At 35.7% G+C, this 13568-nt stretch overlaps 1 protein-coding gene across 4 annotated transcripts in view; it reads left to right on the top strand.

Annotated features, from left to right (window-relative positions):
- Wdr11 (WD repeat domain 11) overlaps positions 1 to 13568 on the top strand; it is a 53937-nt gene that overhangs the window by 13549 nt on the left and 26820 nt on the right. For all 4 annotated transcript variants that reach the window (XM_005320730.5, XM_078038461.1, XM_078038352.1 and 1 more), the window contains exons 7-11: positions 203 to 317; positions 1512 to 1707; positions 2011 to 2114; positions 5405 to 5581; positions 8200 to 8284. In XM_005320730.5, the coding sequence (XP_005320787.1) occupies positions 203 to 317; positions 1512 to 1707; positions 2011 to 2114; positions 5405 to 5581; positions 8200 to 8284 (677 nt within the window). The remainder of the gene's footprint in view (positions 1 to 202; positions 318 to 1511; positions 1708 to 2010; positions 2115 to 5404; positions 5582 to 8199; positions 8285 to 13568) is intronic.

Below are 13568 nucleotides of genomic sequence, written 5' to 3'. Positions count from 1 at the left end.
TTTATGTGATGCTGAGGATTGAACCCAGCGTCTTGCACGTGCTAGGCGAGCGCTCTACTGCTGAGCCACAACCCCAGCCCCTCTGTATGTATTTTTGTTTCTTTTTTTGCCCATATTCTCTAAATGTGATTTTGAGTTTCACAGTATCTATGCTTCACTTAGCTATTGTGTTTTTACAAATAAATATGTCATCTATTTAAAGGTAATACCCTGCTTTCAGCGTGATGGTTTATTTTGCCTTCATGAAAATGGGTGTATAACCTTACGTGTTCGAAGATCTTACAGTAGCGTTTTCACCACTTCAGGTGATGAACCAGGTGAGTTTAAATCTCACAACGAAGTTAATTATATTTTTCTTCAAAATTATAAAGCCTAGCTGGGCACAGTGGCACATGTTGTAATCCCAGAGGCTCAGGAGGCTGAGACAAGAGGATCATAAGTTCAAAGCCAGCTTCAGCTAAAGCGAGGCACTAAGCAACTCAGAGAGGCCCTGGCTCTAAATAAAATACAAAATAGGGCTGGGGATGTGGCTCAGTGGTCGAGTGCCCCTGAGTTTAATCTCCAGTAACCCCCCCGCCAAAAATAATTATAAAGCCTCACCTGGTAATTGCTGGCCAATGCACATAGTGTTGATGATAATACTTGCCTTGACAGTGGTTACAGCATAAGGAAATGCCCAGGATCAGTCTCTCAGTGTTTTAACAGTGTTACTTCTATGAATGGTAAAGAGACTGATATCTTGTAATTCTTTCTTCTTGATGGTATCCATGGACCATGTAGACATTATTTTTAGTGAGTCTTCAGTCCAAGTGCAGCCTCATGCATCTTTAGTATTACATTCTTTGACTTTTCTGCTTTAGGAGCTTCCATAGTAAAGTGACAGGTTAACGTGTTTCCAGGGCACTCTGTTGTCAGGTCAGTCTTATCTTGGAGTGTAGAAGTAATATTTTTGTGAAGTGATGTATGACATGAAGATGAAAGTGCTTATATCTTTCAAAAATTTCTGATATTTTCAGAGTTACAGACACCTGCAAATTATGATGGTCTATAGTGCATTGTTTATTATTTAATCTTATGTTACTGTTGACATATGATTCTGAACATTTCCTTTATTTTAAAATATTTTAAAACAAAGTATCTTGTTAATTTATAGATTAAACTTTTGTGCAGACACTAAGCAAATTATCTTTATATTCTGAGGAAATTAGTAGTAATTGTAAAAAGTGAAGCTGTACTCAACAGTTTGCACTAGTGAAGGAATGACATTCTTTTTTTTAAATATTCATTTCTAGCTTTAGGTGGATTCAATATCTTTATTTACATTTATGTGGTGCTGAGGATTGAACCTGGTGCCTTGTGCATGCTAGGCGAGCACTCTACCACTGAGCCACAACCCCAGCCCCAGGAATGACAGAATTACATTCTTTTAGTTGGAGTTTTATTTAAGTGGAAATAAACAGTAGTGCATTTGGTATGTTTCTGACATTTAAAATAATCAATCTTATGTTTAGATCCAGATCCTGTTCAGGAGCTTACCTATGATTTACGAAGCCAGTGCGATGCAATCAGGGTTACAAAAACTGTCCGTCCCTTCAGTATGGTGTGCTGTCCTGTTAATGAGAATGCAGCTGCCCTCATAGTGAGTGACGGCAGGGTCATGATATGGGAACTCAAGTCTGCTGTGTGCAGTCGAAATTCACGGAGCAGGTAAATGAATCACTGGGATTGTGTTTTGTGTCTTATATTTTCTGTTTCCTTTCTTTAAAAAAAGTTAGTAGGATCATCTAAAAGTAGAAGGGCCAGTTTTCTATTAAAAAATATTTTAAGGAGATAATTAAGACTTTAGATTATTAGGGAAGCATGTATACCTGGTAAAGCTGTTTCACCTATGAATGAGATAATACTACAATAAAAATAAAATATCATGAGCTGGAATTAATACTTTGAGTTCCTAATATGTAATCATGGTTTTATATATGTAAAAATCATCTAATTATTATGTCTTTGCAGTAGTTCTGGTGTGTCGCCTTTGTATTCACCAGTGTCTTTCTGTGGAATTCCTGTAGGAGTGCTACAGAATAAACTCCCTGACCTTTCCCTAGATAACATGATTGGTAAGCTGCTTCTTTTTTTTTTTTTTAACTTTCATGTTAGGTATTATTTTTGAAGGGCAAAATTAATAGTCATAGATTTGCAATTATTATAAAGTCAAAGAAATACTTGAGAAAACTAAAATATAGAATCATTCTTTCCTAAATTAACCAGAAGGGTATAAAATATTAGGATAAAAGTGCCTGAAGTAGCATGGATAGGCATTATAGTTGTGGATACTAGTATTTGTCATTCCTTAGAGACTAATCTAAAATGAAAGAAATCACTGGATTCTGGATTCTGCTCTTAGATGTGGGCCTTTTCTTCCTTCTCTGCCATTCCCTGATTCAAAATTCAGCTGAAGAATTGCTTTTTGGGGGGTGTGGGGGGTATGAGGCATTGAACTTAGGGGCACTTGACTACTGAGCCACAGCCCCAGTCCTATTTTGTATTTTATTTAGAGATAGGGTCTCACTGAGTTGTTTAGCACCTCGCTTTTCTGAGGCTGGCTTTGAATTCATGATCCTCCTGCCTCAGCCTTCCAAGCTGTTGGGATTACAGGCATGTGCCACTTTGCCTAGGTCAAGTATTGCTCTCTATAATCTTCCAACCCTGATATAAATGTCTTTTTTTTTGTGTGGCCCCTAATAGTTAATAACTATTGTAATTGTGGCCTTACTTCTATTTCCTCTAGTAAATTATAAGGGTTTGATTGAATTTTGTGTACTCCAGCACTCCATGCAGGGCCTTGGGTGTTCTAGATGTGCAGTTAGTTAAAGGAATAAAGTAACTCAGCATTGTTAGAAAAAAAAATCACTTTAACTCTTACACATTAATTTTCATATTCTTATGTTAGGAATCCTTACTTTAAACAGGTATTTATAGATAAAATATTCAGTTACTTAATTATTATAGGGCTAGTACATACTAAAGAAGAATGAGGATTTGTGATTTCAAATATATATGTAACCTGAATTTATAAGATTTTGTAAATAGGCCAAGTAATTTTCATATCTATACCTTTTAAAATTGTGGATGTGGTTTACAAAGGCTTTTCTGTCATTATTTGTTCTTCCATAATGCAATTGTGAATGCATATTATTTAGTACTTTTTTTTTGCTTAAATGCTATAGATAGGTGCTATTCTACAATGAGCATTGCTTTATTAATCATGTTAATCAAATGGCATTTATTGAGTGCTTAAATATTACCTTAAATGCTGTGCTACATACTCTACATATTACCTCACCATGACCCTGCAAAGTGGGTGATATTAGCCCCATTTTATGGGTGAGAACTGAGGCCCAGAAATTAAAAAACTTGCCCCATACCAAATACCAATTGGTGGAAGAGCCAGAATGTGAACACAGTCCTCCTGACTTTGGAGCCTGCTCCTTAGCAGTGGCTTCCATTTCTGGCTGCTCTACTATGTAGGGCAAGACCCTGAAGTGTCAGGGCCTTGGTTTCGATGTCTTGCAGTTGTAGAACTCTTTGCTCAATGGCACTTTTATAGTTAAAATTCTTCCTATTCACCATCCAGAAATAAATTCATATGAAGAAGTTTGGACACATTTTGCATGTTTTGCAGAATTCATTTTATCAGTAACATGATATTCTGAGTTAATCGACCTTGTCTGTTTTAAATATAAAATACTAAAGGGGAAAGAATTGTAAACACACATGAACAGAAATAATCAGTAATATGAAGCCCATAGGAGGTTGAAGTTTTATGCTGTTTAGGTATATAAGTGATATAAACAACAGTGTTTAAGAAACAAAAGGATACAGATTGTATAGCAGTTCTTGACAATGTAGTTGATTTAAAAGTATTAAAGCTTTGTCACTTGAAAACATTTTAATTAAAACTTTTAATTAAATTTTTAATTTGAAATTTACTGTGTACTTAGTGATAATTGAAAGCAATTCAGTTAAATACAGAGGCTGATTTATATTCATTGGATAAAGGCTGCTGCTTATTAAGGCTTAATCTGCCCTACCTTGTGAATTGCCTCTTATGAAAAATACTTGAAAAATGTGGCAGTTCCCAGGAGTCAACTCTTAAGCTAATAGTGTTGGTATTTGTAGGACCTACCTGTTGAACTTCCCTTTCCTTAATGTACCATCCATTGTTACCAAATGGATGGTACATTAAGGAAAGGGAAGCAGAGAGATTGTGTTCAATTGTATGACGAATTCTAAGGGATCATTTTAGTTTGATTAAGTTTGTGGTTATTTTTTCTCTATATTTTATAGGTTTAAAAATAGCATTATTACTAACATTATGCCTCAAAGGACTATATTCATGGTTCCATCCCCCACTTGTAGTAATTATTTATATTTTTCTATTATAGCATACATGTTTGTGTGTATGTGTGTATACATATATATTCACTCACACATATTCTTTGTGTGTGTGTGTGTGTGTGTGTGTGTGTGTGTGTGTTTATGTTTATGTTACTCAGGGGCATTGGACCACTGAGCCACATCCCCAGCCCTATTTTGTATTTTGTTAGAGACGGGGTCTCACTGAGTTGCTTAGGGTCTTGCTAAGTTGCTGAGGCTGGCTTTAAACTCTGGATCCTCCTGCCTCAGCCTCCCAAACCACTAGGATTACAGGTGTGCCCCACCATGCCCAGCTTACACATATATCTTTATGTTTTGGGCAAGTTAATTCCAATATTCAATAGTGATTTATAGGAAGGAAATTTGTATGCCTTTTTTAGTGAACAGTTTTAATTTTATTGTAATCTTTATATTTACATTGTGTTAGAGTGGTTTTTATTGGAGTCGTTTTGGTTTGAGACTTGATAACCTAAATACAACATGTGTCTAAAAATAATGCTATTTAACACTTAACTGTTAACAATGACAGTTTATATACTACATATATTATTTATTAATATGTATTTTATGTTTTATGTCTTTACATAGAAATTAATTATAAGGCTTAAATTTTATAAATACATTGATACATTAAAGTTTCTCATTAGAAATCATAAATTATTCTTTGAACATGCTTTTTGTGATCATCAGTTTTATATATACTTTACAAAGCACTGCAGATTGAAAAGTAATCTTTTGGAAAGACAGTAACATAGGAATGTTTTCCAGCACACCATGCTGTGGAAAGTGTTGTCTAACCCAGTTTCTCTTGATTTGTTCTGAAGTCTCTGTTTAGTGCCCTCATGCCAGGAACTGTGGCTGAAATTTGTTTCTTAGAAGACTTTAGTTTCTGAATAATGGGTAGTAGTACTCTAGAGGAAGGTCAGCATGCTTTATAATTAATAATTTTCTATTTTTAATGACAAATAAGGACAAAGTGCAATTGCTGGAGAAGAACAGCCCAAAGGCTCCATTTTACAGGAGGTACATCTCAAATTCCTGCTAACAGGACTGCTTTCAGGACTGCCCTCCCCACAGTTTGCCATTCGTATGTGCCCACCACTGACCACAAAAAACATCAAGATGTATCAACCACTGCTTGCTGTTGGTGAGTATTTGACCTTCTCTTTTTGAAACTTATTTGATAGGATGTTTTGGCTCCTGATTTCTAGAAAATCCTATATCCTGTTTGAGAATGCTTTAAAAAAAAAAAAAAAAGGAATGGGCTTAGTAAATTGTGGAAATACTCATCTTGAAGCATATTTCTTATATATTCTATCCTTTTCCTTTAAGTGTCTTTTTGTTTGTTTGTGGGGTACTGCGGATTGAACTCAGGGACACTTGACCCCTGAGCCACATCCCCAGCCCTTTTTTGTAATTTATTTAGAGACAGGGTCTCACTGAATTGCTTAGCGCCTCACTAAGTTGCTAGGCTGACTTTGAACTCACAATCTTTCTGCCTCAGCCTCCCATATCACTGGAATTACAGGCATACACCACCATGCCTGGCAAAGTGTCTTATTTTTAATCCAGTGAAACTCATCACCTGATGCTGTTGAAGTGTCAGGGGGAGGGCCTGGCATGATGGTGAATAGAAGGCCCTTGTCTTTCTTGGTCTGCCTCCGGCTGTCTGTGCTTAACATTTGTAGAAGGTCTTCGTTAAGCAATAATGTAGTCAGAGTTAATAATTTTGTGGCGGTGTTCATGAGGTGTTAAGAATTATGTGTTCTTTATTGTTTAAAGAGGTTATGGTGCCTATAACTAAGATTTGCTTTTTGATTTGAAATTATATATGCTTATTTTATAGATAAAAAAATTTGCCTGGGCTTCAACTTGCTATTAATTTCATAATAATAAAATGAACCTGATTTCCTCTACAGCAAAAACCAGAAATCAGCTTATTCTTAAGTATGTAAGGTTAAATTACATTTATTCTAAAATTGAAAAAGAGAGTACATTCAAAATAGTGAACATTTCCTCTTAAGATGCTATTGGTTGGCTTCTAGCTTTCTCCTCATGTCTACAAACATGTTATTTGAGACATGTTTGTTATTGTTTTTCTTCTTTCCTAAATGAAAACTTATTTTGTGACCAGCATATCTCAGGTTATTAGGTAAGTAAGTGTTAATAACTTCTTTGGGTATTCTAATTTTTCTCTGGCTATCTTCTGAAAGCAATTTAAATTGGAAGATTGAATAGTCTCTACATGTGTTCAGATTTATAAAAATGCAGATAAGTTTAATTTTTGCTTTATAAACTATTGATTCATATTTAATGTTTTATAGAAATTTTAATTAAGATTTGTCAGTGTATGTTGTAAGTGCCTATATATACAATGTTTGTGTACCTAATGAATGTCACTATCTAATTACAATGACATTGGGATTTTTTGTCAATTTCTTGGGAATAATTACTTCTTGTTATAGCTATATAATAAGAAATATGTCAAGGTCTGAGATTTCCATTGTCAAATAAGCTGACTATACTAGCACATAATGAATATTTTAAAGAAATTTAGGATAATAGCAAAAAATATAAAATAAGTATCTAAAGTATTGCAGTGTCACTAGGAAAAATAAGTGCAGCTGATTCTTCTTTGGTGCCCTTGAAATACTAGATCGTAGTCTTCACAGATCAAGACTTGCAGAATGTAGAAATCATTTGACTGTTATGAAGATTATTCAGCTACTTTCTCAGTACCAGAAGATACCTGAGAGAATAGATGATCAGTGTGTACAACCTTGAAATGTATTTTTCTAGAATAGTTATCTAGAATACTACTGGAGCTTTATTCACAAATAATCTAAAATTGGAATTGGCCTAGCATTTTTACTTATTCTTTTGCTTTGTATAAATCCATTAGTCCTTTTAAACCATTCATAGTGAAAAAGTGGTTGTCCAAACAACTACACAGTTTACTTTCTTTAACTTATAAAAACAATTTAGAGACTAAAACTTTCTCAGGTATATCCATGTCTTTTCTGTTTAAACTTTAGACATATTGCCTGAGGCCACAAAATGTTTCATTACAGTGATAACAGAAATTCTGGTTAACCAAGTTAATATTAGTTACCAGGTAATTAGTTTGTGTAAGTGTGGTGCTAAGTGCTTTACATATTTTCTCATTTATAGCAAATAGATTTTCTATTATTTCTATTTTAAAGAGGCAAAAACAGATTCAGTTTTGTGCAAGTAACTTACTTAGGTATCCAAAGCCAGAGCATGAACCCAAGCTTCCTTCACTATAGAAACCACAGTTTAACTACCATATTTTACTACCTTGTCATGATTTACTTGATATGTCAAATTAGATTAAAAACTATAAAGAAAAATAGGAAAAACTGGATAGTGAGCTCAGCTAGGTTCCAGCTACAATAAACATTCTCAATCTCAAGAAGCATGAACTCCCATGTGTAGAAAAGCTTAGGAAAGTGCTTCTTCAAATCGCTGTGTATATTGATTGAGGTTTTAAAATTTTTCTGTGCAAACCTATCCCTCAAGTAAGTTTTCAGAGCATCTGATATTAGGCCATTTTTGATGAGAAGACAGAGAAATGCATTGTAGTTTAGCATGTAGTTTGGGTCTCTTTCATAAAAGATAAGTGTTGGAAAATGATTAAAATTTTGAGAGAAGACTTTTATTGGAAGTTTGAATTCCCACTAAATTAATACTCTCCTGTTACATCTTTTTAATTTTTTTTTATTTGCTGTTATGTCACTTTGATAGGTACAAGTAACGGTTCCATCCTGGTATATCATCTCACTAGTGGTCTGCTGCACAAGGAGCTAAGCATCCACTCATGTGAAGTCAAGTGAGTAAGTCACTGTGACATTGCGATCTAAAACATGTTCTGTTGAGATCAGAAAATGTTCTGATTCAATGAATCTGCAGTGGTGATTATTTCACTGAAAAGTCTAAATAGTAAGTATTAATGTTCAGCTAATGGCTGTGCTAATCAAGGATGAGTACTAATTGCTTTCTTTGTAAAGGACATAAGCAGTAGAACCTATTTTTCTTTTATTGCTGCATCTTATTTATTTCTCCTAAGTCCAGGTTATTTTCTCAATAGAAATCACCATGTTGCCTTATTTAGGCTTATTTAGTTTATTTTTCAGTTTGGTGACCATCTGTCAGTAGGACTACTCATGACACATTTGAATAAAGGCATTTTAGCTGTTGATTAACCTTATTTCTTTGTTTAAATATCATCAGAAAAGTTCCCAAATGTCTTGGATTTACTCTTTGATTTTTGAGATGTGATCTGTGGGAGTGTTGTGTGTACAAAGATATCTAGAAAAGGCTAAGTTGACAGAAGTCTACCTTTTGCTTTCTGCTGTAAAGTGCACACCTACCTGCTTGATAGCATTATTCCGCTGAGTGCAAGAGTACTTTCCTTTTTTGCTCTAACAGTGATAGATTGCAAGTTGCACACATATATAATATAAATTTCCAGCATATTTTTGATCTTTAATGAAGGCATAAGAAAGGTCATCTTGTATCTTCTGTATATTACATAATTGTAAGCCTCATGTACATTCATATTTTTAACCTTTAGTGAATTCTCTGTTCTGAGTAAATGCAATTTCTGGATGGAGAAAGGTTAACCCTTTGAGTATCACAGCTTCTGATTATAATGAAAAAGGTTACTGCTTTGTTTTGTTGTGTAGACCAAATCACTGTATATTGCCATCTTAAGCTGTGTCCTTCCTGATACACTTACCTGGAGTAGTGGTGTCTTCAAAAGCATTGAACTTCAGTGCTACAGCAACATGGGCACGTTTGGACTCTTTCAGGCTGTTGATCTTCTGTTTTAAGGACTGCAGTATGCGATTGTGATACTTCTTTCGGTAGTCTCTGCTGCCATTGCTTTTCTCTTTTCTCTTTCTCCTTGTCAATGTTTCTGCTCTTCACATATTTTTTTACCCTCGTCTTTTATCTATAGTAATTTTTTTTTTTTATGGCTAACACCAACGAATCTGAATTTTCTGTTTAACCAGTGCTCTTTCTAAGGGTTATGTTAATTATTAATACTTTTGCGTGCATCATTTCACTGAATACCCACTATAGCCCTAGTGGGTAGGCACTATTGTATTTCCACTTGAGAAGGAAAAAACCGCAAATCACAGAGTAATCTGTGAAAGAGATAAATAGAATTCATTCTAGGCTTTTTGAACTTCAGAGCCTGGGCTCTTTATATATACTTAACAGTACATGAGCTAAATCTCCTGTTCAGAAATGCCATACTAAAAGGAACCATGTTGGCAGTAAAATAAAAATGGGCCAAGATTCATGCCAAGCATTTTCCACTTGCTTCTGGAAAATCATACTCGCTGTCATTTTGTTTCTGAATACCAAAACCTTTGGCAGCTCTCAGTGAAGTGTTGGTGTTAAGTGATCTGTGAACCTGGATTGATCAGGTTATAGATGTCACTATGTATATTACTTATACACATGCTGTGATAACATTTCTGATTGAGTAATACTGCATTTGTTTATAGTGTTAGATGGATACTGAACAACTCTAAGGGATATGGTGCTTATACAGACTAGTGTTGTGGATGATGATATTCAGATGCTCAAATTTTTATATGAATTTTCCATCTTAATTGTCATTTCAAAGTTAATCTATTTTATATTTAGAGATGCTGCCCAAGAGGATGCTAAAATCCTTCTGTCTTTGTGTTTCAATTAATGCAATTTTAATGTTACAAGTAAAAGCTATTATGAAGACTTCACAGATGTGTTATAAAAAATTCTGAACTGATTAGCAATAAACCCAATAAATGCTAGGTTTTTATGTGCAAATTAAAGCTAACTTTTAGAAAGTTGTTTTTCTACCTTGTAAATGAATCTTGGGTATACATGTGGCCAGGGACTGTCTAACTGCAGATGGTTGTGTGTGTGTGCTTTAAAACTGTGATCTTTTAACCAGAATGCTTTATAAACATCTATTGAGCCAAAGGCTTTGATGCTTATAATTCATTGGAGAAAACCTAAAAGTGAACAAGGTGAAGTGGTACATGTTAATTTTCTTAGATTATTAGTTTGTGTTTGTGTATACTAGGCTATTTAAAATAATATTGCCCAGTACTATTTTGGGTGTCAAAAATTATTAACAGTAGTTTTTATAGATATCAGAACACTGATTGACTTTAATTAAATTGATTGATTTGTAGAAAGTAAGGTGATCTCCATTCTTGTCTATAAATTTGCAGAAGAATCTTAGTACTTTTAGGCATTTCAAAAATGTGCTTCCAGGCTGGGGATGTGGCTCAAGCGGTAGCGCGCTCTCGCCTAGCATGAGTGCGACCCGGGTTCGATCCTCAGCACCACATACCAACAAAGATGTTGTGTCCGCCGAGAACTAAAAAATAAATATTAAAAATTCTCTCTCTCTCTCTCCTCTCTCACTCTCTCTTTAAAAAAAAAAAATGTGCTTCCACCACCATGTTGAGCAGTAGTCTATGTAGCAGCCCCAGTAAATGGTCAGTGTGCTTGGCTTAGCTTAGAGACCTATAGGAGTCAGATCCACAGATACCTGCTGATAAGTTCAAAGGTTACACTTGTTCAGTGGTTAGGAGTTCTTAAAGTCCTAGATTGGTGAGTGAGCTACTGTTCTTGGTCTTTTACAGACCTTAGTGTGTATTTAAACCAAGATAGCAGTGTTCTGATCCCAAGGGCAGTGTGAGCTCAGCTTCGTTTGACAAAATTATTCATTCCTTTGAGAAATAATCCCCTCCTTATCCACTTTGAAGTCCATCTTGATTTTTTTTATTCTCTTCTGTGGTTATTGGATATATCAGCTTCCACCATAATCTGTTCAAAGGCAACATGCTTCTGCTAGATTACAGATGGCCCATTTTGGATCTGTACATCCTGTACACACTGGGATGTAACTTGATGCTTTGACTATATCCCTTGTGTCTTTCAAACTTACGTGTGGTTTTTTTTTTTTTTTGCTTTTTCCCAACCTTCTTCTCCCTGATCATCTTTTCTCTGATCTTCTTTTCCCTAACCTCCTCCTCCCTAATCTCATTTTCTCTGAATCATCTCTATAAAAAGCCCCCTGTTCCTGCTGATGGGCAGAATCACAGCCTTTGGAACAGGAGTCCCCTGTGTTTCTCCTTTGCTAGCAAAGCAATAAGCCTCCTTTTTCCTTTTTCTCAAAACTCTGTCCTCGTTATTGGATTGGCATCAGGGACAAGGACCAAGCTTTGGGCAACAAGAACTCACAGCACTAATAAACACAAGAAAGAGTGCTAAGCTTTTCTTGGACATCATTCATTAAGTCTAACAGAATCCCCAAGTGCCTGTCACATGCCTGGAGAGTCATAATACCTCCCTTCACAGAATGCAGTCTAGCACACTGTTCCTCAGCCACTCACACTTGTTTCCTCAGTGGCTCAGGCTTAGGTCAAAACCTATTTGCCCTTTGGGTGTCAGCTTTAATGGTCTTCCAGGAAGCCCTGCCTGCCCTGAGACCAAGTCATGGGTGACTCTTAAAACAGCCCCTGTTGAGCTCCACAGCAGTGTCTCTCACAACAGGTAATGCAGAACGTACATGTATGGGGTCTCTTTGTTGTTAGAATGTAAGCTCCAGAAGGACAGCACAGTCACTAACTTGGTACTTAACAGATAAATTTTTAAAAATCATGAATGAGGAATGGGAGGATAGAGTTATTAGTGTCTAGAGATAGTGGCATCACTGTACTGGAGGTAGTTCACACTGTTAGGGACAAGGCTTGGAGGGTGGGTCTTAGGGTTTTTGTGGTCAAATAGATCTGATTAAAGCTACTAGACTTAAAGAGAGTGGAGTAACTCCAAATTGACTCCTTTTCTTTTGTTCATGCTATGCAGAAAAATTAATGAGTGTTGTTACCTGTGGGAGAAAAGAAAAAAGAAACAAGAGACAAAGGAACTTTTCTAGTGAATAATTAATGAAATTATATGGTGTTCATTGTGGGTGTGATTTGAGTTCAGTACATGGAAAGACCTGATGAAGAAAATGGGGCTTGAGTTAGCTCTTGAAATAAGAGTAGTAATTATGAAGGTGGTGATTACCAATGCATGGAGCATGGGTTATGTGCCAGTCCTTCTATTTTCACTTAATATTGCTATTTCTACTTTATAAGTGGGGGAACAGAGATGCAGAGAAATCACAGTGAATAAATGTTATAGCCGGTTCTTAACTATAGCAGCATCTGTAGAGGGAAGGAGAGTGGTCATTTTAGGTACAAAAATTCAATCAATGGGCTGGGGATATAGTTCAGTTGGTAGAGTGCTTGCCTCACACGCAAAAGATTCTGGATTCAGTTAAGAACTCAGTTTTAAGTTCTGTTTTAACACAATTTTACATTTAAGAAAACCTAGATAACAAAAACTGTCTTCTCCTATTGGAAATATTTGTTTTAGTTCTCTTTGGATTATGTTTGTTCCTCTGCTAAAAGACAAGAATGCAGGTACATTCATAGGGATGAGTGAGTCAGATTACTCTAGTAAAGTAGCAGATAAGATGCATATGATTGGAGTTTAGTTAGGGAGGATGAGGTAGATGGCCTTGAAAGCCACAGAGAGGAGTTTGGACCTGATGCAGGAAGCCATTATACCTCCTTGGGAAAATGAGCAAGAAATGTAAAGCAATATTCATACTAGCAATTGCATTCAAATCAGTTTAGAAATGGATAGACTAGATCAGGGTTTGTTAAATGTGTTCTGTTAAGGGACAGATAATAAATATTTTAGGCTTATGATGTTTAGGTCATAAAACCTCTATCACAACTACTCAACTCTGTCTTTGTATTTTGAGAGCAGCCATTGACAATACTTTGTTTTTGAAAACACTATCCCTAAGTACCAATGAGCAGTTGCATATAGAACCAAATTTAGATTTCACTCCCAGCCAGCTTTCACTGCATAGAAGCAACATAGAGCCTTTTTCTCGGGACTCTGAGGAATCCTCTTGTTCCATGGCACCTTTTCTTTTCCCCCTCTGTGTTGTGTTGGTTTACACTGTCTAGTTTTGTTAGCAGGAAGAAATGTGTTGTCACTTATTGTCAAGTCCCACATTCACAAGACCCCCAGGGCTTTGGATTTTT

The sequence above is a fragment of the Ictidomys tridecemlineatus genome, chromosome 1 (assembly GCF_052094955.1).
Source record: "Ictidomys tridecemlineatus isolate mIctTri1 chromosome 1, mIctTri1.hap1, whole genome shotgun sequence".
Lineage (NCBI taxonomy): Eukaryota > Metazoa > Chordata > Mammalia > Rodentia > Sciuridae > Ictidomys > Ictidomys tridecemlineatus.
Note: the sequence above shows the minus strand (reverse complement) of the source record. Positions and strands in the feature narration are given on the sequence as shown.